The 24,655-nt window shown below is 44.4% G+C and overlaps 2 protein-coding genes and 1 non-coding gene across 4 annotated transcripts in view; all 3 read right to left on the bottom strand.

Moving 5' to 3' along the window:
- Positions 1-424: 424 nt before the first annotated feature.
- Positions 425-2,300, bottom strand: tomm20a (translocase of outer mitochondrial membrane 20). Its single transcript, XM_031737582.2, has 5 exons — positions 2,093-2,300; positions 1,739-1,785; positions 1,566-1,647; positions 1,230-1,372; positions 425-932 (listed from the first exon to the last, which is right to left on the bottom strand). Exons 1-5 carry the CDS (start codon positions 2,214-2,216, stop codon positions 888-890), a joined length of 441 nt encoding a protein of 146 aa, XP_031593442.1. The 5' UTR covers positions 2,217-2,300; the 3' UTR covers positions 425-887.
- Positions 1,009-1,145, bottom strand: LOC116318615. The gene has a single exon (XR_004199331.1). It is a non-coding gene; the product is annotated as a small nucleolar RNA SNORA14 (small nucleolar RNA).
- Positions 2,301-4,050: 1,750 nt separating the features above from the next.
- Positions 4,051-24,655, bottom strand: part of arid4b (AT-rich interaction domain 4B) — a 36,629-nt gene continuing 16,024 nt past the window's right edge. The window contains exons 4-24 of one of the 2 annotated variants that reach the window (XM_031737546.2): positions 23,756-23,821; positions 23,338-23,428; positions 21,068-21,147; positions 20,832-20,923; positions 18,677-18,818; positions 17,404-17,483; positions 14,989-15,065; positions 14,182-14,330; positions 13,994-14,066; positions 13,718-13,812; positions 13,525-13,622; positions 13,140-13,338; positions 12,846-13,051; positions 10,225-10,407; positions 9,080-9,164; positions 8,786-8,981; positions 7,445-8,662; positions 7,178-7,288; positions 6,762-6,986; positions 6,531-6,677; positions 4,051-6,393 (exon numbers count right to left, since the gene is read on the bottom strand). In XM_031737546.2, the coding sequence (XP_031593406.1) occupies positions 6,242-6,393; positions 6,531-6,677; positions 6,762-6,986; positions 7,178-7,288; positions 7,445-8,662; positions 8,786-8,981; positions 9,080-9,164; positions 10,225-10,407; positions 12,846-13,051; positions 13,140-13,338; positions 13,525-13,622; positions 13,718-13,812; positions 13,994-14,066; positions 14,182-14,330; positions 14,989-15,065; positions 17,404-17,483; positions 18,677-18,818; positions 20,832-20,923; positions 21,068-21,147; positions 23,338-23,428; positions 23,756-23,821 (3,765 nt within the window). In that variant the 3' untranslated portion in view covers positions 4,051-6,241. The remainder of the gene's footprint in view (positions 6,394-6,530; positions 6,678-6,761; positions 6,987-7,177; positions 7,289-7,444; positions 8,663-8,785; positions 8,982-9,079; positions 9,165-10,224; positions 10,408-12,845; positions 13,052-13,139; positions 13,339-13,524; positions 13,623-13,717; positions 13,813-13,993; positions 14,067-14,181; positions 14,331-14,988; positions 15,066-17,403; positions 17,484-18,676; positions 18,819-20,831; positions 20,924-21,067; positions 21,148-23,337; positions 23,429-23,755; positions 23,822-24,655) is intronic. The other variant, XM_031737547.2, reaches the window with a different exon arrangement.

Below are 24,655 nucleotides of genomic sequence, written 5' to 3'. Positions count from 1 at the left end.
ACTCCTGCACACACAATAAAGCCATTCACAATAAAGACATTGTGGCTCATTGGACTCGCACAAGATCAGGTTTCAGCATTTTGGCTGGAAACAAATACTCTGATGGCAATTTAACCTCATTTCAGCAGCATCTGTGTTTTATTACTAATATCTGTAACTCACAGATCTTTTGTTTTGCACCTATATGGGTGGGATAACTACAATACATTGGCTCACTCCCCTCCATGTTCATTAATATTTATTGATACAAACATACTCGTCCCCAATTCCTGCACATCCTTTATTTGAGGGAGAAAAAAACAAAAACACTCGAGCTTTCCAAAGTGAAAGTGCCCTTATTCCATATTTCAGAACTAAATGCTTCAGGTTTTCCTGTGCATTGCTACTGCCATCTACTGGCAAGTGGACAATCAAAAAGTCAACACACATTATAATGTTTTATTGTAGTATTACACAGACACAAAAACCCAGGTGAAAGACTGGAATGTTTTTTTTTTTTTTAAAAAGTACATTTTAATTAACCAGCAAAATCATTTATATAAACATTATACCACAAGCAAGTGTTCTGCTTAGAGTAGACAGACTCACTTCAGTCCAAGTCACAAATAGAACAAACCGTCTACATTCCTGTTTACACAGTTGGGTTGCGCTTTAAATACAAACAAATGGCTACATAATAACCGATATGTTGGAAAGGAGGAATGCATTTCGATAAATGTAACCTGGCAGACGTTTGTCCACCTCAAAGTGCTCTGATGGAGGGAAATTCATCTCAACCGATGGCCAGTGAAGCTCAGAATTCGCAAGCAACTGAACCGTGCAGCAGTGACAGTGTCTAAAACCTCCCCTCATTGATTTCCATCTCAAACTCATTCACACACATGCGTTCATTCGACGTCATCTTCTGCTAAAGATTGAGTGCCGATGAGTCGCTGAAAGAGAGGAAGAAAATATCTTTCAGGGATTACCCATTACAGAAAGGCAAATCAGTTACACGGGGCGTTAAGTATTTTTGTCTTAGAGGTGAAATAACCGAGAGCTACTGACACACAGCTCTCAGCTTTGGATGATTCTAAGGTTTATTCTTGCACCCTTTCTTGTCCCAGAAATCACAAATGGCAGCTGGGGGGTTTTCAAGGATGCTAAACAACAACAACAACAACAACAACAACAAAAAAAAGCCCAAAACAAACAAAAAACAAAAACAAGGAGATGCAGGTAACTCTCACCTGGCTGATGCTGGGTAGTCTGGTGAGCAACATTTGGAAGACTGGAGCAGGCAGCGTTTGCTGAAGCACCTGAAGTAGCTGCTGAGGTTGACCACATACTGCAATGGCATTGGTCAGGTGTTCTACACCTTTGTCAAATTCACCTGAGTTAGGGAAGAAGCAGGTTAACAGACCACATAAAAAAACAAAACAAGCATATTAAAAATTTATCAGTGCTTAAAACCTTGTACAGACACACTGCACCAGTGTAGCCACAGTTACAGTGATATGAGTGGCGTGCGTCTTGCGCATGCGGCAAGCTTCCATGTGTTTTCTGTGAATGAACATGTGGCTGACCTTGTGCAAGGAGCTCCTCTGCCAGCTGGATTTCCTCCAAGAAGAATTTCTGGACAGCTTCTTCGTCCTTCAAGTTCGGCAGCTTCAAAGTCAATTTAATAAACAAAAACCAAATTTAGGCTCCAACTAAAAACAAAATGAGACAAGAATCGATTATTTTCTACATGTCCTACCTTTGTAAGCCCAGTCTTCTCACTGGAAACCTTTTGCTTTCGTCGACCTGTGAGAGAGAGAAGTGGGTTTTAAGACCATACTGCATGTTTAGTTTGCTGTTGTGCAACACGGAAAACACGAGGCAATAAGTTTGCTAGCTGTTACTTGTAGCATGCTTTTGCTTCTTCTGCAGCTGGGGGACATAATATTAGAGTAAATGTTACCACACTCTAAGCTTAAAAGACTAGAGAAAATACGCAGTCTTGATTAGTTTCCAGAAGCTTTGAGGGTTTTTTTTTTTTAACGTCCTCGCGGTCACGTGGAGGCTAACGTGCTACCGATGCTAAGTTTACGCCGTTGACCTGCACACTTACGCTCACGTAGCTTTTCCTTGAAACGGGGGTCACTCCGCCGCTTCCTGTCAAAGTAAACACAGTATGCGATGAAAAGGGCACCACACACCCCGGCGACCAGCGCGCTCGTCCTGCCGCTCAACATTTCTCAAACTACTTATGAACAGCCACGCTCGCCGCTGACTAGCAGCTAGCACGCTGCTGCGGAAGTGTGCCAGGAAGTACGTAAGTGATGACGTAGATGAAGGCGGGAAATGTGACCAAAATTACCTCAAAACAGCTGAGTTAGCAACAAACAAGCCCAAACTAAGGAAATAAAACATCCACTAATAACCATAGACTGTATAATATTTTATATACTGCCTGTGCTGATTAACAAAGACAAATATAAATAACGCACAAAGGTTAGTTGCTTTTAATTAATTAACTTTAATAATACCATCATTAATCTGGTTAATAATCTGTACTTTACCAAAATTAATGTATAATCTAGTTAAATTACCAATAATAATGGTAAAAAATGGTAAATGGCCTGTATTTATATAGCGCTTTACTGGTCCCTAAGGACCCCAAAGCGCTTTACATATCCAGTCATCCACCCATTCACACACACATTCACACACTGGTGATGGCAAGCTATAATCTGTTGAATAATGTGTTTTCCCACATTTCGCCCCTTAGCACTTTTACCCAGCCATGCTTTAAATGAAAATCAAAATGATGAAGAATAATATTTAACATATAAATATTATAAATACATAATATAATAATAATATTAATATAAATTGATAAAAAGTTGAAATGCTGCATTTAAAAAAACTAATTATATACAAACTGTAACAAAAACAAGTATTTATATTTATGGTTAAAAAAATGTAGTCTTTAAGTTCTAAGGTTTTACGTCTCAGATATTTTTTTTTTTTAAAGTTTTTATTTCTTATTTATTTAACAAAAATTAGGCCAAGAGGAAAAACTAAGCACACCCCTATAATAGAACCACCTCTGTGTGACTTTATCAGTTTCTCACATCTTTGTGGGGGAATTTTCACTTTTATAACTCTTTATAACTCTTTATAACTCTCTTTTATAAAGTTGCTTCAGATGGTTGAGGTTTGCCGGCATTGATTTATGCACAGAACTCTTATCGTCTCACCGCAGCATTCCACTGCATTCATCATTTTGTTTTTTTAAGCTATTCTGTTGTAGATTTGCTTCTGTATTTGGGATCATTGTCCTGTTGCATGAACAAATTTTGGCCAAGCTTTAGCTGTCGGACAGATGGCCTCACATTTGGCTCTAGAGTACTTTGGTATACAGAGGTGTTGGTGGTCGACTAACTGCAACATGCCCACGTCCTGTAGCTGCAAAACAAGCCCAAATCATCACCCCTCCAGCCACCATGCTTGACAATCAGTATGAGGGAGTTTGTGCTGATGTGTAGTTTGGTTTATAACAAACATGGTGCTGGGTATTATGGCCTGATGTCTCTACTTTGGTCTTGTCTGCTCTGAGGGCATTGTTCCAGAAGTCTTCTGGTTTGTTCAGATGCACATTTTTAAACCAACACTGTGCTGCCATGTTCTTTTTGAGGAGGAAAGGCTTTCTCTGGCAACAAAACACATGATACTTGTCCAGTGTTTTTCTAATTGTGCTGTCATAAACTTGGGGTAAATTTCCTGGGATACCCACTCTAGTAGTTTTTATCTTTCTAGCTGCAGAGCGATTGACTTCATATTGTTTGGACACTGCCTTATAAGGCTTCCCAAATCAATGGGCAGGTTCCCTAAGATGATTGCTGATGATGATGTCTTTCCTTGTTGCTGTTATGCTAACATACTGCTGAATGCTGCAGACTGGGATACTGCCAAAACCTCTGCTTTGATAGAAGTGATAACAGTTGGTCATCAGTGAATTATATAATAACAGAGACATGTCTGAGTAAAGTTACTTTCCACCACTGATGCAAGAGACACACCAAGTACTTCACAAACTATGGCATTTATTTCAAACAGAGGCTTCTGCTTTGCTTACATTTTTACAATAAATTACACAATGACCATCCTCAGATGAGCCTAATAAATACTATTGAGCATTTTTCAATAAGCTCCGTTACTTTCTGTTGATCTATGACACAGACTTTTTCCTGTATACAAGTTCATACAGCTTTAGCTTTAGGCCATGTACAGGTTGGAAAATAGTTCAGCCACATCCGAAAACCACCATTCTTCTCTCACAAGCACAAGCTATAGAAAAACAAAAGACACAAAGAAAAACTGGATAAAAACTAAAGCAAACATGAAATTAGATAAAGACTCAAAACTGATGAGAAAGGGAGAACAAAACAACATTAAATGAGCTCAAATAAACTGAGAGGACAAGAAAGAGGACAAAAAAAACAAACAAAAACGAAACATGCTGCAACCCTCAGATATTTACACTCAAACTACAGTTAAAACCATAAAACTGTCTGTACAGAAAAGTACATGTTATTAACAGTGCAAGATATTAAATAGCTCGACTCAAAACACTTCTCAATATACAAATTATAACAAAAGCATACAGTTACATACAAGTGCCGAACAAAATGTAACTTCCGGTTATCATACAGTAGGGGGGTCTATACAAAGGAAACACTGGAGATGTCATCAGAAATGTATACATGTACGTCACCTTATCATATAAATGCACATTTACAATATCTCTACCTTTATTCTGGTCATAGTACAAGAAACAGAGCCAAACTTTTTTTTTCTTTTTTCTTTTCTTTTGGTAGGGATGAGTGTGAGAAGCAGGCATGTCATGCCAATAAAGTGTGCATCATTTCAATGAAGAAAAAATGTACTTAATTAAATAACTTCATGTAGGTGGAAACACTGAAAACGTGGGGTTCGGCTTTGATTGTGTGTGTTCTGAGCATGTGCCGTAAATATCACCTGTGGCCCCCCTTTGACTTGATCCAGTTGCAGATATGCAACATCAACATCAGTGAAGCTGATGCAACTGAGGTGGGGGGGGATTGAAAAAAAAAAATGGGAGGATGGAAACATAATGAAAAAAAGCAGATGGGCTTTTAAAAAGGCTGATGAACTGATTTAATGCATCCATTGCATTCGCCAACCTCCATCATTGCACATTTTATACTGTTACCTCAACAGTAATCTGTGGATGAGTATTCAGTAGTAGATTTGCAGGTGATCCAACACAGGAGCTCTGCTTTTACAATTACCGTAATAATCCTAATACACTGATAACATCCCGTCATTACCTGCCAAGCCCTTCACCGCCCGCTCACTCGCTCATTCACAGCGTTCTGCAGTCTTTTATATGGGACACGTTGTTCCAGCTAACGCTCTGATCTGAGAAGAGGATCAGGAAAAGAAAGTGCTGTCCTTTTCTCAAAGTGCCCCCGCGGAGAACAACAACAACAAGAAAAAAAAAAAAGGCACTACAGTATCATTCCTTATGATCCACTGAGGCCATCAGCGGACATACGATGGTTCTGAAACCTCATCCATCACCACCTACTTGATTCAGACCATGTACAGGAGCGATTGCCTGTACATGGGGAGGGCAACCCCATCCACATGAAGTTCCTTTTTATTTTTCTTTGTTTTTTTTAAATGAGACAGAGAGAAACATAGCAAAGTTACCTTTCCTATGCTCTTAATGCCAATGTGGCAGCGTTTCTCTTCCAGATTTCCAGAAATAACATGGCGAGTGCCATGTTGGGCTACGAGGACAGATGACAGATGGTCTTCACTGGAAATCATCCCTTTGCAATACAACTTTATCAAATGGAAACAATTATTGCTTGCAAAAACAATTCTTTTAAATGTTCAATTAAGTAAAGCACAAAAGTCAAATCTGTATATATGTTGGGTTTGGTTTTTTTGGACAAATTTCACCCGCCCCACCCCTACACAATCGTCATAAAAGTGCACTTAAGTGCCATTAGCTTGCCGAGAAAACAGTTGTCAGTAAAAAATAGTGCTTGTTTCTTCTGTTTTGTTTTGTTTTTTCGTGTTTTTTTTGTCTCTGGTCTGGTTTTTGTGCCCCGTAGTTACAGTATGTGGGTCGACTTTTTCATCCTGTTGAAAGGGAATCGGGGCGCTGACCCCAGGGTGCTGGTTAAGTGCTTCGTGCGGTGTGGCTCTTTGCTGGGTCGTCCTGTCACCTGCACTCCACTGAAACCCCGGAGTTCTGAGATGAGGACGATGAGGACGATACCGGAGGGTCTGCCAGCGTCAGCATGACTGCCGCTGTGAGCGAGCTGGAGGACGGTGAGGAGGAGGATGATGATGAGGAGGAAGCGGCCACTGTGCCTGCGGAGCAGAAGCAGTGATTGGTTAAGCTGATTAAAAAAAAAAAAAATTTAAAAATGCCACAGTGACTTCTTGTTTTACTCCTCTCGCTTTAATGGTGAACCATTAAAGCTAAAGGCGATAAAGAGCTGACTCACTTTCCCGTTCCTTCTTCTTCATGCGTTTTCGTCGTCTGTCGATAGAGGCGACCTCAGACTTGAGGGAGAGGTAGTGATTCCTGATGTCCTGAAGTTTCTCCTGAAGAAACGAGATCCTCTCCAGGCTGTTCATCTTCTCCAGATCAGCTGAGAGGACCCAAAATGAAAGGATAAGTTCACAGGAAGCACTAAAGAGCTGACAAGCATAAACTAAATGGGTTGGATACTCACACATCTGGAAACTCCACTTGTACACCCGCGGCGATCTTCCGTGGTTATCCCGGTGCTGTGCGTGGTCTGCGTCACCCTGCTTGTGGTATTTATGGCTCGAAGGGGGAGATCGCCCGTGACATTTGGGCGAAGTGGCAGCCTTCAGCTCTGATGGGTTGTTTTTAGAGGCAGTTGATTTGGCAGTGCCCTCAACAACAGACTGGTCCTCGCTGTCACTGCTGTTGGCTGAAGAAAAAGAGGAAAAAGAAAGAAAATGCAGTGAACAGGAAACGCCTCATTTCCTCTCCTACCTGGAATCTGTTACATGATGCCAGCAAACGGGTTAATAAATGAAACGGAGACACATGAAAGCAGTGCTGGCGCTGAAAATGAGAACGTTAGTGGGTGTCACCAGTTCCACCCACAGCTCTTCTTACCTGTTTTCCTATTCTTTTTGGGAGGCACACCGAGGCTCTTGCGGTTTGGCTTGTGTTTCTTTGAGGCGCCGCCAGTCTGTGATTCTTTCTGCCGCTTCTGACTCGCAGACGCTACAAAAGAAAACAGCGAGAAGACGGTGAGGGAATAGGCGGACTGTGAAATGAGTAGTCAGCCTCTGTTTCTCAGTATTCCATCCTGAAGAAAAATAATGAGTTGTGTCACTGAAAAATAAACCTGTTAAAATAGATTTTTGCTGCCGCTCGTACCTTTGGACTTCTGCTCGCTCTCCTGCTGGCTGCTGTTGCTCAGCTCGAGGCTGCTGCTGCTGCTGCTGTTGCACGAGAGGCTGACGTCGAACACCTTCGAGGGGGAACTCGCCCCTTCATCCTGCAGCTCTCCTCCTAGACTCTCCACCTCCACTGTGCTGCTGTCTGTCTCGCTGCGCCCGCCCGTCACTTCCTCCTGTACGGGCCCTGTGGGAAGAGTGTCCGAAACTGGCTCTGAAGGCAAGTCAGCGGGTATGGATGGAGGCGGGGAGGAAGGCTGCGCTTGACCAGACTCTTCCACGGCGCTGCCTCCTCCTCCCGAGGGGGACTCTGGCGTCGTCGGTGGCGTGTTGAGTACAGAGTTGCTCCCGCTGCTCGGGAACTCCCGGAGCTTCTCAGTCTCCATCTGCTCCTGCGAGGTGTCATCCTCGGCTCTCGCGTCCTGCTCGACGCTCGGCTCTTCCATACATGAGGACACCGGTGGGGGAGGAGAGTTTGCGGCCTCCGTGTCCGAGTCAGAGAATAACTCCTTGAGAGTCTTCTTTGGCCACTGGGCCTGGATGCTGGACCACACGTCTTTTTGTCCTTTAGGGCGAACGGCGGGCCTTTCCTCTACATTCCCAGAAACTTTGGCTCTCTTTTCGGGAATCTCCCAGAAGCCTCCTTGTCTGCTGGTTTTGCTTTTCTCCTTCATTCCGTTGTACTTCTTGGTCGGTGACCCCTTGGTTTTGGGGCGGCTTCGCTCACTTTCCTCGGGCTGGGCCTCAGCCACAGCTGCGCCCTCATCATCTGAACTGCTGCTAGACGAGGCCCCCCTCTCCTCTCCAGGAGCGGCTGCTCTCTCCTCCACTCTCCTCGGAGAGCCCGCAGATAGCCATTCAGCACTCCTGGTGTTCCTGGTCTTAGCTTTGGATTGACCTTTTGGAGTCCTCTCTGCTGCGCTGTCAGCTTTCCTCTTCCTCGTGCTCGCCTCTCCCTCCAACTCCGGTTGGCTTCTGCGCTTTCCGGCGTCTGGGCTCTCCACACTGACAGTGTCCTGGGTCTTTCCCGTGACAGGACAGGGTTTGGACCCTTCGGACGGGGCTCCGCCCTCCCAGCGCTCTGGTATTTGCGGTGGCTCTGGTTGGCCTTTTCTGAGACGGCCCCCTGGCTGATCCTCTTCGTTATGCTCTCCCTCCTCAGCTTCATGCTCACTTTCATCTGTGGACACCTCGGAGGCTGAAGTAAACAGAACAAAGCTACATTAGGTCGTTAAACAGACAAAACAACACACATCAGAGTGACGCGGTCCTAATCTGCTGCAAGTGTGCATGACCACTACAGGCTAATGAGTGTTGCTACCTTGCAGGCCATTGAGGATAGAAGTAATTTCTATAGCCTTGACTGGAGACTGCTGAGGCCCTTTGTCCTCACCCTCGTCCATCTTGGAAAAGACGTCCTGGCTCAGGCCACACTTGGAGCGCGGGACGCGGTTAGCGTTGGACGAAGGGCCGAGGACCTCCCTGTCATCGAGCCGCTCCAAATTGTCTTGCATTTTCTGCCAGAAGTCAACATAAGTCAGTCAGCCTTTCACTTCACCACACCAAACCGGGATTTTAAGACTTAATAAAAGTCACCGGCTGTCCAAAGTCATACCTTTATTTTTTTACGGTGCTTTATTTTTGGTACATTCTTATTGGCGGGTCGCACAATCTTGTCTGCTTTGATCCACTCATCATATCTATAAAAAAAAAAAAAAAAAGAAAAAGAAAGAAAGAAGAAAAAAAAAGGAAAAAAAATCAAGTACAAAGACGAGAAAGAGTTTCATCATTTAGGACTTTGAAAAAGGAGCTGTGAAATATTCTCTCACACCACCCACCACCACACAGACGCTTCTACTGTCTGACCCCGACATATTGCTGTGACACAGTAAGCCTCAACAGCAAGAGAAGAAATCCCATGGTGTTATGTGGAAAAAAAGACACAACCTTTTTACGATGAAGAAAGAAACAAGATAGAACACCGACCACCACACAAATCATATTCAGTAGAATTCACACAATACCGAGGAAGTGGGTCGTATGAGGAGGAGGGGAGGGGGGGATGGAAGAAAAAAGTTTCACAACATCACACACAACAGACACAATGCAGAGAACATCCCACTGTCTTTTATAGAGTGCTAGAGGACCACACAACAACATTGAGACGATGAAATGCCGATTGCACTAGTTAACCTCTGTGTCATGGTACCCTAACACTCTACTCAACACTGCGTTTAACCCTGACCCGCTGGGGAGGGGGGAGAGGGTTGAGAGGTAGAGGTGAGTGTAGCAGCACTTAGGTTGGCCATTCAGTGTTAGCTCACATTCAATTATCACATTGAAGGATTGGAAGTTTTTGTTTGATTGTTAAAAGAGTTCAAATTGGTTAAAAAAATAAAGAAAAAAATCAGGCTGTCTGTAGATCTGTTTGAGAGACAGACAGCTGGGGGACAGACAGACAGGGGATTTTGGTCAAAACTGAGAGAGAGGAAGCTGAGGAGTGAATCCGCATCAACCCGATACTCAGTTGTGTTTCTGCCACTAGATGGCCCAGTGTTCTCCATAATCAGAGCACTGACCATGGCACTGGTTCACACGAAGCAGAATTGTGAGGAAGGGTTACTGCTGCGGGGACACCCACGTAGGCGGTGATCCCATGAGTTAAGAGATGGATTTAAAAATTTATTTTTTTGGTCTGTTTTCTTTTGAATTAGGGTGAAAATAGACGTTTAGGTGATTTCTCCCCAGGTCCTGTCTTACCTGACGTTCCAGCCACAGTAGTGCACCAGGTAGAGCACCTCTCCCCCCTCCACGTCTGCCTCTTTCACAGTGGCCTCGTACGTCTTCAGATTGCGGCCTCGCCCATACCTCACCTGCACCTTCATCCCCGGGGGGTAACACTCAAACTCCTCCCCTTCCTCCCCCTCCTGACTGCTGTCATCCCTGCAAGAAAAACAGTTCAGCACTTCCTGGCCCTAGGCTATAACACCACAAAAACCACCACCCTCACCCATCCACCCCCAACTCGCTGCCTGCTGCTATAACAAGCCTGTTTTCTAGTCTATTTGCTCCACCCTTGCCTTTCCCTGTCCCATTACAACACTACACCTTCACCTGCACAGAAACATAAGCTGCCTTAGCTCTAGTCCAGCTGCATCATTAATAGAAAAGCCAGTCAAAGAACAGTACATGAAGTGTTTCAGCAAAATAACAAAACAAAACACATCATTCTTTATTCTTTCATAGTAAAAATTAATGATGATAAGAAATCACACTACTGTTATGCTGTCTAACCCCACACACACACACACACAGGGGATTCTCATTCACCCTGGTACGCACGCTGTAAAGAAACAAAGCAGCCACAAGAAGGAGCTAGAGGGAAACAATCAGGAGATATAGGGGTGGTGCAGGGGTGTCAGTAAGTGTTTTAGGCGCCAGGGGGCCTCGTGGGGCGGGGTAAGCACGGCAAAGCGCAACGGGACAGGCAGCGCAGCAACTTAAAGCGAGGCTACAGCACTGAGAGGAAGCACGGCTGCGAGGTCCTAGTCAGCCCGCTGCGACACACGACATCTACAGCACAGCACGCCTCACAGTCCCTCCCAAAGTTAGCTCCTCAGAGCGTGCCGACGGGCTAATTTCCAGGAGCCGACTGATTTTTAAAAACTTTTCCACCCCTGATTGAAAAATAAATAACAAACAAAAAAACAATTGCACTCCAACAAGTAGCCAACTGACAGAAAATCTTCTGCAGCCATGGAATTAATATTCCTTAAAAATGACAGTTATTGGTCCTGGGATGCAAAATGTGTTTTCCCGATTTCACATATAATAAATTCAATATTTTTGCTCTGTGAACTGTGTTGACATAATGGAAGTCTCTAGCAAGTCATGATGAGCATTTTTATCCAAACATATCGCATAGATTAAGACTCAGCTTGCTCAAAATGAGCACAATTCAACTGCAGTGCTCATCATTATGAATAAAAGCCAAAAGGTCAACAGTCCAAGTGAACTTTTCAGCAAAGCCGCTGAGAAGGCTTCATCATAAAGATAAGCACCTGTCCAGCAAGAACTCAACAATAACTCATCGATGTCTCCTACTAATGCATCGCCTTCTCGTTTAAGCTCACAGTAAGCTAGTTTCAGTGGCTACACACCGTCTGTGCTGACGCTGGAATGAAAACGTGACCCTCACACAACACCGGTCTGTTCCAGATTACGGCCTGTAAACATCAAACAGGTTTGATATGATCAGAAAAGCTCAGATCAGATCAGTCTGTGGCTTGTCCACCGAGTGGATCTGTAAACTCGTAATCTGCAAGGACGCTGATCCCGACAAAGCCGAAGGATCAAGGAGACTTCTGACTGTCATAGAGGTCACAAGTGGTCTTCTATCAGCAGGTACCTGTGGCCACGGTTGGTATAAACTACAGATAACCTCCTCATAACGTGCAGGAATTTTGCAGTCCTTCAGTTAGACACAGAGACTCAGTAAACCAAGAACCTGTTTTCTAGCTTTCAGCAGTCCAAACAACACAACTGTACATCTGTCACTGTGGAGGTTGAACAAACAGGTCTGAGCTGGACAGACGGCGCTAATCACAGGAAGCAACAGGGAAAATGCGACTGCTGAGGCCAAACTGTACAACAATCCATTTACCAACACTCAGAGTTTTCCTCTAAAAGCATCTCAAGCACTGTATACATAAAGATATATACATATCTCACAACTGGAGGGTTAATGCATCTGTGACAACATTCACACACATGGAACATTTAAATAAAGCTGAACACTGAAAGCCAAAAAGATGAGAGAAAAGACAGGAAGAGGGTGGCAGAGAGAGAGAGATCAGGAAAGGGCAGGAATCAAGAAGAGCACAGCCATGTTGTGCACTGAGTGAGAGAGGCTCGGCATGGTCAAACAATCCCAGCGAGCGAGAGACAGCGAGAGACAGAGAGGGAGAGAGAAAGCACAGCATGACATGCCAGGTGAAAGGTAGCAGTCAGGCTTTGGTGCTCTAAGATGTCTCTGCCAGCCGATGTCGACTAAGCAACAAGGAATAATAATAGCACAAAGGGCAGTGGATAAGAGCTTAGTTAGAGGAGAGAGAGAGGAGAGCGCTCCTCTCTCTGGTTAGCAGGTAAGAGTATACGGCGTATTAGTACTTTTAAGGTCAGAAGGATCACTGCTCCTCATCTGCTAATGGTGTTCTAGCATCGTGCTGCCACCAAGGAAAGCAAATACCTTGAGTCCTTTTGCATTCTTATTTTGTTTTCACATGGAATAGTTCCATGCAGGAGCTCATGTTTGTGCCCTGACCATACGTTTTGTTTTTAAAGCAACTGTGGAGGAGGGAGCATCCCTTCAGCGAACCTACCCAGAGTTGTCCTTGCTGTCCTGCTCCTCATCGTGCTCCTCCTTCACGTCGTCGGCTCCGAGGCGAGCCGTCGACGAGCCCTCGTCGGCGTCGGCTTTGTGCGGACCGTCCTCTTCTTCGTCATCGCCATCGTTTCCGCCCTCTTTCCCCTCGGTTTTTGATATTTCGGATTCCGTTTTACTCGGGGTCGAATCAGGTTTCTCGTCCTGTGAGAGAAGGACGCTTTATTATGAGAAACATGGGAGGTGTGCAGAAATTCATCTAAAATAACAGACAGCACTCGGGATAATGCACCTTGCAGATGACGGGCTGTGTGCTGCAAGGTTCTTCGTCCACTTGGGCTTTCTGCTCTTCGGAGACTGATGACGCAGGAGCCGTTTTCCCTGCCTCCCCCTCGGGTTTCGCCTCCCCCTTGGTCCCCTGCTTCAAAGGGAGGTCCATTTTGAATGTGATGGCAGTGGAGGTGCAGTATTCCTCAAATCCGTACAAGTACCTGCGTGATGAGACATTCAACACGTCCAATAAGATTTTCCAAAGTTTAATCTTACTGCTCAGAAGCGTGCGCACGCCGACACACCTGCGCCGCTCAGAGTTAATCACACAAAGATGAAAAGCAAGTCGATTGGAGGATTTTGAATTTTGAAAGCTTTTGAGCTGCGGAGGCAGCGTCTGTACGTACTTGCGGTAAGCACATTTGACGTTGTAGCCAGCAGCTGAGTTGAGCACGGGGATTCCCAAATCCTGATAGACTTGCTTCCAAACAGAACCGCTCTCAATCTGCTCAATGAGAGAGACAAAATTCAGAGAGAGTCGACACCAAACGAAACGAGAGCGACATCAAACTGCTCTCGGGGGCGGGCAGTAGCACTCACATTGTCAAAGCCTCCCAGTTTGTGCACCAGCCTGTAGAGCTTGAACAGGTTGAGATTCCTGTAGCCCAGAACCGGCCGCTTGTTAATGGGAGTTCCTGAAGAGGAGAAACAGAAGGCACAGGTGGATGTGGTAAGAAAAGCAGCACAACATGTTTGTCTGCTGGAGAAAATTATGATTTTTTTTTTAACAGAAAAAAAAAAAAGACAAAATTCACAACTCGTCTCACAAATGAAAAGAAACCTCAAACATCACGCTGGTCCCTGCCCTGCTCTCACCTCTGTCTTCCATGAACTTGTAGAGTTGCTGCAGAAAGTTCTCCCTCTCCTCGGGGAACGGCTCCACCTCCTCCTGCAGACAGGAAACAAGACAGTTTGGCATCTCTCTCGCTCTTTTTTTTCTTTTTCTTTTTTTTAAATCTGGGAGGTTGTAGGATAAGAAGATAAGTGCGCTCTGCTGTCTGTACCTCCTCCTCTTCACCACTCGCGTCCTCCTCCTGCTCCTCCTCTTCATCGTCATCATCCTCTTCGCTGCTGGAACTTTCCTCTTTCACTTCTGTCTTCCAGATGCTGGGCACGACCAGCTGCCTCTGGAACTCCAGGGCTGCGTCCAGCGCTGTCAAACACGCAGAAAGAGTGGATTAATTGAACCTCGTAAACACTGCTTGGAGCTGTGCGTGCATCACTCAAAAGACACACTTATAACTTTAAAAATGTGTTCTGCACTATATCCAACAATAACAATAATACGCCTACATAAAAGTTACAGTAAAAGAAAAGAGCAGGAACTCTGAAAGCATGAAAACCTGTCAGTGTTTGCACAGTGATGCACTGAAGCATCCAGCCACAGTGTCACAGGTGGGTTTAAGCAGTATCTAACCACCTCGGCAGATGCTTGTTTTACGCTTTTGTAACGCGGAAAATATCACAGTTGTGAGTCAACCACCTGTGAATATCAAGACGGGGATAATACAAAGCTGTTTGCTAAGTGCAATTACGCGAGTACGAGCTCAGCGGTGGAAAAAAATTGAAATAAAATGAAAAATAACGTGGCACTTTTATAACAAGTCTAATGAGGACTTTAAAAATAGACTGCAGAGTGACAGGAGCTCTCCACCGCTGCGTTCTCTCCAGAACAAAAACAAAACTTCTCTGGTCTTCCACTCTGCGAGCGTTTTCTGCCAAGTGTGTCAGCGTACAGAGCGGCCCGCAGACGGCTGATAAAAGGTATGCTCTGCTGCGCACCACTTCTGTAGCACCGACTTCAAACTCACCGGGTTTGAGGCTCGCGTCAGCTTTCGGAGGGCAGCTGCTGTCGAACTCACGGACGTCCTTCTGTAGCACCATGTAACTGCAAAAAATAAATAAATATACAGCAACTCTGATTAGAAGGTGCACAGAAAGTGTGGAGTAGAAATGCTGCAAAAAAAAAAAAAAGAAAAAAAAAAGAAAAGAAAAAAAGGTTTTCTTAAAACAACAAAGTCCAAACAGCTCCGAGCTCTATAGTCTTATTCATTAAAACAACCTTACAGCTGTGCGCCAATCAAAGCCTCCACAAACCTGAGCGGTCACAGACTACTTTCTTACAGCATCCCTAAAGCAGCTGGGCACAGTCAGCTGCTGGCGATTTGGCAGACACACGGATCAGTGGAGCTTGTAAGCTGAAAGCAGTCAGAGGTTTGGCTGGTGAGCAATGTGAGGCGATTTGCTGTGGTATCTGTAGGCAGCTGAGCAGATCCAATGACTAGATTTGTCATGGAGTGAAATTTTAAAGAAACAAGTGTATAAAAGCTAAACGACCTCACACTGAGAGAACAGCTCAGTTTCCTGGCATTTCCTTAGATAATCACTACAAACACTGACAACGACACCTGTCTGTAACTTGGAGGAGCCACGTGCAGGTTTGTTTAGCTGAGGTTTAAAACCCGCTCACGCTCATTACGCTGTCTTTTTCTGTTGCGGTTTGAAAAACAAGTTTGCAAGCTGGCGAGGAAAAAAAGTGGAAACAGAAAAGACTTGTCAGATCTGGTTGCTGTAGTAACAGTGGAAACAGTAAAACCACTTCCTGACAACTCCCGCCTCACCCCTGGATATGACCTTCCTTTCCCTCAAAATATGTTTTCCAAGCCATTGTTTTTTGTTTTTTTTGAAAGCCATGTTCAATGGTTATTAGTAACAATACACAACTCTCCTGAGGAAAGCGAACACACTGACTCCGGGCGCTGTGCGGGAGAGGTCACGTGACCTATGGATGTAAACCCCTTGTTCAAAAAACAAACCACACCAGTCTGATAATAGCTGAGAAGAGGTCGTCAGAAAAGATAAAAAGTGGAATAATAAACAGTGACAAGTGTATGCAGAAGAATGGAAAGGCACTTGAAAGCAATAGAAGGGCTAAAGGAAATCACGCAGCACTGCAGCGACAGAGAGGATGCACACTCAGCAATCAAATGTGCTTAAAATGTGTTTTCTTATGTCTCGCTACTACGCCCTAAAAATGCTATGCGTAACAATAATGATCCACATGTTGGAAATTTTGCTTCATGCATATGAGAGCAAACCGATTGGAGGCGGAAACAAACTGAAAAATCTCATTACAATCATATAGATTTTCCTCCTCCTTTCATTTGCTGTTTCTTGCAATCTCACCTGGATGCACAGTAGCGCTTTCAGCGACTTAAATCAAATAGCTGCAGAGCAGAAAGAAAAAGTACTCCAATGCGATTCCACTTGCAAACAAAAAAACACCACACAGGTTTTTCACAGGGTGCCCTCGGTCAGAGAGGAAATACTTCACAGCCGTACAACTTCCAGCTCGTCTCCGATTTATCATTCTTTATCTTATCCCTTTCATCAGCTCTACCCTTAACCAAGAGATAAGACTTCCTGTGCTGCAAATTTGTCTTCAGCCGCAGATTAAGGAGGTCACGCCGGCGACTCGCTCAGGATTCCTTTTGAAGCAAGTGTATTTAGTCATTGCGGGAATTCAAACAGACAGGAGAGTAGTCTTTGGAGCGGGCGAACAAGCGCCAGATTAATTTATGCTGAGTGTGGGCTATGTTTCTACCCACATGAAGAAAGGCTGCAGTAACACAACCGCCAGCTGAGCGCACACTCTTGACAGGACTTATTTCTTTCTTTACCACAGACAAAACAATCTGGCTGTGTGGTTCCACGCCGAGGGCAGGCTGCAGGGAAGCTACACTACCTCTCCTCACCAGTAGCTCACAGCCTCAGGACAAATAAAATAACGATAGGCGATGCTGCTGAGGAAGGCTGTGCGCTTGAGGCCTATATGAGCCTATATTCCTCAATCAATGGAGATTTGAATTCATTCACTAAACACACGCACAATTAATTAGTCAAGAAATACAAATGTTATCTGACAGATCCACAATGGCCGTACTTTACATTAGTATTAAATGGTTAGTGTGCAAATTGACTTACAAACAAAAATGAATCAAGAACAACTTATATAAACGATCAAGGGCCAGCGCAAAGCATCTGCATGCCACAGCTTTACTACATCTTAGTTTTGTGGCCAACAAGCGGTCCAAGTTCCCTCTGTCTCAATTTTCATTGATTGCATCATAAATTATGCTGGATAAGCTACTAATAATGATTAGTGCAGAAGCAGCTTAACACAACAGAATGTAAATGTGGCTTTGGGCGAATTATTAATGACTCACAATTTTCCATCCTTGAACGAGCGCACAAAGATGTTGTCCTTCTTTACGGTCATGTCTTCGTGGCAGTCGGGGGAGATGACCTTGTTGCACAGAAACAAGAGAAAGTCAGAAAAAGGTCACATGAGGCGGTGCTGAGGCAATAAAGAGAAGAAGAATAGGGGAGGGGTGGGGGTGTATCAGAGAATGACTTAATGACTAAAGTGGTTTCAGCAAAAGGCCACACTGATTGATTACAAAACGTGCTGCCTATGATACAAAATCAAACTAGCAGGGAAGATGAAGAGCGAGAGATGACGAGGGGTGGGCACCCGCCAGCATCATTAGCAGCTGGAGCTGAGGAGGAGGAGGAGGACTAAAGTGAGGGCTGCTACTCCTGCCGGGGTCTAACCCAAAGCAGGCAGCGCATTTCCAGCAGGCCTGCGTGTGTACACTCGGGCTCACGGGGTTGGATGCTTTCACTTCAGGTCCATGACTCACGTCTGCTGTGTGATTTCGAGCTCTGTCACATACGCTCACACGTGCACGCTCGTGTCTTATAACTTTTACATAACAAGGCCACTCAAAAGAGCCCCTGTCTGTCACAGCCGTGCATCATCTGTTGCACGAGACAGCTGCCAGTGTACCTACTCCACCCCTCTGCCATACGGTTGCAGTGTAAACAATGACAGGCTACTGTGCAGTGCACTTCTCTCAACTGTCACAAGGAGGCAGCATGGAGCTCAGTCAGTAGCAAGCCAAGAACAACAAATCCTGGAGGCGGGGCCCCTGCTGACTACACAGTAAAAGGGACAGCTTTCCCCACCCTCTCCTATTCTCCTAGTTCTACTTGTAACACTTACACAAACAAACAAGGCCTGTCACTATTTCATTGTGCGCTAACGGTGACTGAGAGTTACAGCTGGGTGGATGGAAATGGATAGGCAAAGACTGAAGACATCAAACTGATGTCTGTCTGACATTTCGCACACATCATGGAAAACAAGTCAGGGGCTTTTCTGCAAAATAAGACTCAAGCTCTTTTTCGTTCTTCATGTCGGAACATGAAGTCTGTCTGGCTATGAAATGTTATTACATGCATATTACAGCATTTGATGGAAGGCGAATTCTAGCACAATAACATAATCCTGCTGAGTGCTGAGGTTACATAAGCAGGCGTTTTGATGAAACGGCATAATGCCGTGACTTCACTGGAAGCCCGGCAGCAGCAGCAGCCCCCGTTCCTCCACAGCGATGCTGCAGAGAGCAGCAAAGGAAGGAAAGCTTATCAGCTCACCAGAGCAGGATACCACGTAGTCTTCTTTTTGTCCCCGGTGGGAACCCCTTCCACGCAGACCACCTTGCCGAACAGGTCTTCATTCTGCCGCTGATCGCTCTCCTCCTCTTCACTGGAGGATGAGGACAACTCCTCCTCTTGACTGTGGGAGGAAGAGAGACTTTGCTCAATGGACTTCGCTACAGAACGGCACAGCGAGCATTCACATATTACACCATTTACACCGTTTTACCTTCATTACACGAATTCAAGTAATATCACGTGAGAGCTGCTGTTGATTTTAAAAGCCACTTAGCAAAAATGCCAAACATTCCTAAGTAAAGAATCTGATTCTGAGTATTTGCTGCATTTCTCTGTGTTATGCAATATAATATAATAAAGAGGCGGCATGAATGGTCGTATTCCATTTATATTGCAGTTACAGAAAACTGCATGTCTCAATAAAAAAAAAAGGAAAAATCAGGGGAGGCAGATGATTTCTCATAAACAAGTCATCATTTAACTGCTCCTCAGATTAAAAACAACACCTCCACCAGTCTCCACCTAACAATCCATCATTGTCTTATCATCATCTAGCACAGTGAGACATAAGGTTGCCTCTACTGATGAGCTCACTCATTAGGATCGTTGGGTAAGAAGGAGCCGGCTCGCTGTGTGCCGTCTGACAGTCTTCCTGATGCTCGGGCAGAGCCCTGACAGATAGCCTCGTCTCGGAGTGATCATGCAGGCAGCACTGAGAGGCAAACAGACCCTGCTTTTCTCTTTTTATGGCTCACGGGGCCAGCTCTGAGCACAGCTCTATGTACATATACACACACGCAGCATTTGGCACGACTCAAGAGCAGTAAATCAGCCAGGCTGCTACTATTACAACAACAACAACAACTAAGCTGTGAATCAAAGTCACAAAGAAAACACTAGCTCTTCAATGAGGCACAGACTATTATTCATTTAGGGGGAAAAAACAAAAGTTTTCTCCACTTGTAAAGACTGATGTTGCAGGGATTGCTTTACAGTTGTTGTTGCTTTTAAAGGCAGCAATTTAAATAAACACATTCTGAGATACACTCGCTTTTTCCTGTTGGAGGAGGAGGATTGATGGCACTCTTACCACCAAACAACACAGGTAACAGCTCTCCTTATGCTCCTTAAAAAACAAAGTAAAATAAGCCTTAAAACAACCTAAAAATATCATTAATTAACAGCTCGTCTATTTCTTGGCATGGTCAGTGACTCCTTCTCTGTCGTCTGGCAAACTCACAGCTACATAAACTTATTTTCTCTGTTTCCTGTGTTTATGTTAATGCATATTTCTCTTCTCATTTAACTCAGGAGGGCAAATTAGCATGTTTTCCAAAAAGTCAAACTATACACCCCCTCCCTTTTTTTAAACAACAACTTAAAAACAGGCCTTGTGGCTGCTATCTTTACAGAGCAGCCAATCCCTGCAGTTCAAAAGCTGAAACACTATTAGTGCACACTAAAGAAACAAAAGGTCCGAGGTGCTAATGTGCAGCTGGGACCGCTCCGAGTCAATATTGCATCAATGCTTAGAGTAATATTGACTTCTCTGGGCGCCATTAGCAAGAGAATAAGATTATCTAGCCAAGTGTCTTCTTTATACCAGAGAGGAGCTACGAATATACACAGCACCAAAAAAACAGAAGAAGAAGAAGAAGAAGAAAAAAAAAAGACCCTCAGCAGTTCCTATTCCCCTGATGAAAACTGTGCCGTCTCCCAGGAGCAGGGACATCAGAGCATAAAACACTCACTGCAACATTAGAGTCAAAGCAGGGAAAATTAAATAAATAAATAAATAAAGAGATAACGTTCAGCAGGACTGTGCCACGCTCATCCTGCCTCTCCAGCATGCATGCACACACACTCAGGGAGCCCGCTATGATTAAGGAGCCGGAGGAGGCGAGCAGGCTCTCTCTCCTTCCAGGCCTCGGGGGCTCTTTATGAGGGGATGGAGATGAGAGTAAATCTTTCATTTCAAATGCTGTCAGCACACTTAGAGCAGGGCGAGCCTGTTACTGATGGCGGAGGATCGGAACAGAAAATACCTTCCCACTGGCATCACAGGCCTCTGATAAAATGAAGCTAAATATGAGCGCTGCGGGACTGAGCACAGAGACCCGTGGACGATACTCACATCGGGTTTGATCGCCGACCGCGGTTCCCCTTCTTGCCGATGACGGGTGTGCCGAAGTGCTCGGGGTTGGTGAGAGGGAGTCGGTCAAGTGTCTGCGGTGGAGAGAACACAACCGGACAAAAAGGTTTACCCTCTATTCGCACACTTATAAATGGATTTATACACAAAATGAGCTTCATTTCCCCAGAAAGCAGAGATGAGGCTGTTATGGGACTGAGGGGCAGCGCGATACTTGCCTCGCTTTCCGCAAAGTGACGCGCTCCTTTCAGGCAGAGGGAGGAACGCCTCAGGGTCTTCTCATCGCCGTCATCAAACACTGCGGAGATAAAACACCAACTATTAGGCTGCGAGCCCACCGGTACCCCCGCGCCCACACAAAAACAAACTCAAGCACAGACAGACTCCTGTCTCAGTTACAAAATGCCATCGCGCCTCAGATATGCTGCAAATAAATGATGCTCGTCTTTTAAGGCTCATACGTTCTCCAGCAGGCAGCCACGGTTACTTTCAGCTCACAGATTTACTCGAGCTTCAAGGACCCTCTGCTACACAGAGCCGAGTAAACAGCAAAATAAAGACGTGAGGAGAAGCGTCTCAATTTAATTCATATCTCTCTGATATTTTATCCATAAATGAGCAGCCATTTGTAATATGCGCTGACATGTGAAACAGCACTAAATCTAACATTAAATTTAATAATAATGACCTCAAGGACTCTTAAAACAGTCCCTTGGATCGCAAAGACAAACTCTGGGTTGTTCATTGTTCAAACGTACTTGTAGACAACAATGAGGGGAACACTTGAGGTAACTTCAGCAGTGAGTTATGTTTTTGTTTTCCCCACCAGCGAATGAAAAGAATGAAAATGTGCCGAGATGAGTGTTTTCAAGGCGCAGAAAACCCCCACGGGTGCTCTTAAGTGACGAGCAGCTGCTGAGAGACTGGAAATCTTTGCAGCAAGTCTATATGCTGTGTACTCTGGATTATCCAACAATGTAACTGTGTACTCTTGACAGACTCGCAATTACAAACTGTGGGCACAAAAAACCAAAAACAAACCCCAACACCAAATCTGTTCAGTTAGAAGCTAAAATGTGGGATTTTTGAGGTTCTCACCACCCCTGTCATATTTATTTTGAACTTTTTATAGAGCAAATGATTGATATCACACTTCATCCCCCTACAAGTAGCATCGCCAGCATTGCTCACTTGCTATCTTGTGTTATATTACAGCGATTGCCTTCTTTTTGGCCCACAGTGTTCTTCTGGTTGAGCTCCAATACTCTCACCATGGCACCACTGCACATCCAGATGTGTTCATTTGACTGTATTTGAAATCCCTGGTGTTAAGATTAGTTTAAACTTCATGCATTCACACATGGATACTCTAAATTATCCATTGTTTTAGCTAACTATATACTAATTGCTAAAAAGACACTTATGGTTTCCGCTATTTAGCCAAATACGCCCACCGGCCACTTCATCATCTGTTAAAGTGCTCATTAATGCTAATACCTAATCAGGCAATAACATGGCAGCAGCTCCACATGGTCAAGATGACCTGCCGTTCAAACTGAGCATCAGAACAAGGATGAAAGGTGATTTAAGTGACTGGGATTTTCCCATATAACTATCTCTAAGGTTTACAGAGAATGAACTGAAAAAGAGAAAAGATCCAAGGAGCCACAGTTCTCTGGGGGAAAGTGTCTTGTTGATGTCAGAGGTCAGAGGAGAATGATCAGACTGCTTCAAGCTGATAGCAAGGCAACAAAGAGACGTCAAACCCTGAAGCAGATTTGCTACAGCAGCAGAAGACCACACCGGGTGTCACTCCTGCCACCTAAGAACTGGAAACTAAGCCTACAGTTCACACAGGGTCACCAAATTAGACAACAGAAGACTGGAAAAGTGTTGCCTGGTCCTATGTTAGGGTCAGAAACCAGTGTAAACAACATGAAAGGATGGGGAAATGGAGAATCACATCATGGATGCGCAGCTGATGCCATCATGTAAATATGGACCAAAATCTCTAAGCGATGTTTCCAAAAACTTGTTGAATTAAGGCAAAAGTAGGTCCAGCCCAGTATTTGTCCTGTGGTTTCTTAGTGTAGTGGTTTACACACTGGCCTAATGATCCCAGCAGGAGACTCAAATCCCACTGGGGATGCGTCAGGAAGGGCATAAGGTGTAAAATAAATAAATACAGTTTTCAAATGAAATATGTGGAGCTACCTGCTGTGGTGAATACGGGAGCAGCCAAAAGTATCAGCACAGTTAATCTTTCCACGCACACATTCAAAACTGCAGAGGCACCACTGGTTGAAGTTCCCCTTATTTAATATGTTGACTAAAATTCTCAAAGTTGTAGCAACTTCGCAGTCCAAGAAACACAAATCAGAATGCAGGATTTTCAGTCAGTGCAAACATGTTTTTTTATGAGGTAGCGGTAGAGTAAAGAAGAGTGTGAGAGGAAGGAGGCAAAGCAGACAGCTTGTTATTGACTTACCAACTGTATATATACTAGCATCGGTCAGCTTATTGATTGTGGCTTCTTGGTAAACTCCATCCTGATTCTTCACCTCCACAACAGCACCCACCTGTGGGACGGATACACCGCTGTTATTCTGCCAGTCAGTGCACTAATTATTATTATATTGTGGTGATAAATCTAATGATGTCTTTTCAAGTAATGAGAAGATGATACTGCTGCTACATAAACCCTTAATTGAGTGAAATTAAATCGCAAAGCTAATGCTTTGCTGCCCCGTGCGCTTTTAAGCAAAGGGAGGGTGAAGTGTAGCTTAGATACAAACAGGAGTGAAGCTAAAAAATAAAATAAAATAAAATAAGGAGTCTTAAATTCAGACAGGAGGGATTCATTACTAATACTGAATAATAATAGGTCTCCATCTTTCCTGCCTTACCTTTAGAGGTCCTTTGATGTTTTCATCGTGAACCTCAGCTGTGGACAGATCTGTTTTAAAGGTCACCTGGGGAAAGTGGGAGGCAACAGTAGAGTAGAATCAGTAACAGAATAAACAAAACAATTACCTAAAGATCTGACCGGATCACACCAATCATCCTCTTTACACAGGCAGCATGTCTCTCCTAATACTGCAGGACTTTTACACAAAACAATTACAAGCAGCAACAAGTTACCTTTGAGATGACATGCTAGCAGTATGTGTACATGCATTATTAAAGATCGTGGCTCTTTTATAGCTTCATGTAATGACTGAACCCCCAGTTGATGCCGAACAACTGACCATCCCCCGCTCTCTACATCTGCAACGTCCACCCCCTAAGTGAGCCACGGCAGATCATAATCTGATCACGCTGTGGTAATCTTGTCTGCATGGCAACCTGGCATTACTCTGAGACAGAAAAGGCCACAAAGCAGGCACACGCACACTTAAGAGCCATCTACTGCCACGTCTTTTCCAGAGAGCATGTGCAAAAAGTTTGAAAGCAGCCAGAAGTGCAGGACCTGTTTAGTAGAGGTGAGCAGATTGATCCAAATATCAACAGTATCGATACCAACACTGGTACTGGTATCAGATCAATATTAACGTGATAGCATCAATACTTGAAAGTGATCTATTTAACACTGAATAGTGTTAAATAGATCACTTTTTTTGGAAATGGAAAAATGGATGAAATGCACACTGCTCTCCCCAACATAAGCTGCCTTTATAGGTTAGAAGTATCAGGATCGATATTGGCATTGGCAATACTGGCCCTGTGTTTACTTGGTATTGGATCAATACCAAAATTTGCAGAATTGCACAGCGTTACTGTTTATTACCGCAAACCTCCTCCCTGCT

This window comes from Oreochromis aureus, linkage group 13, assembly GCF_013358895.1.
Source record: "Oreochromis aureus strain Israel breed Guangdong linkage group 13, ZZ_aureus, whole genome shotgun sequence".
Classification (NCBI taxonomy): domain Eukaryota; kingdom Metazoa; phylum Chordata; class Actinopteri; order Cichliformes; family Cichlidae; genus Oreochromis; species Oreochromis aureus.
The sequence above is the reverse complement of the archived record's forward strand: the minus strand, read 5'-3'. Positions and strand labels throughout refer to the sequence as shown.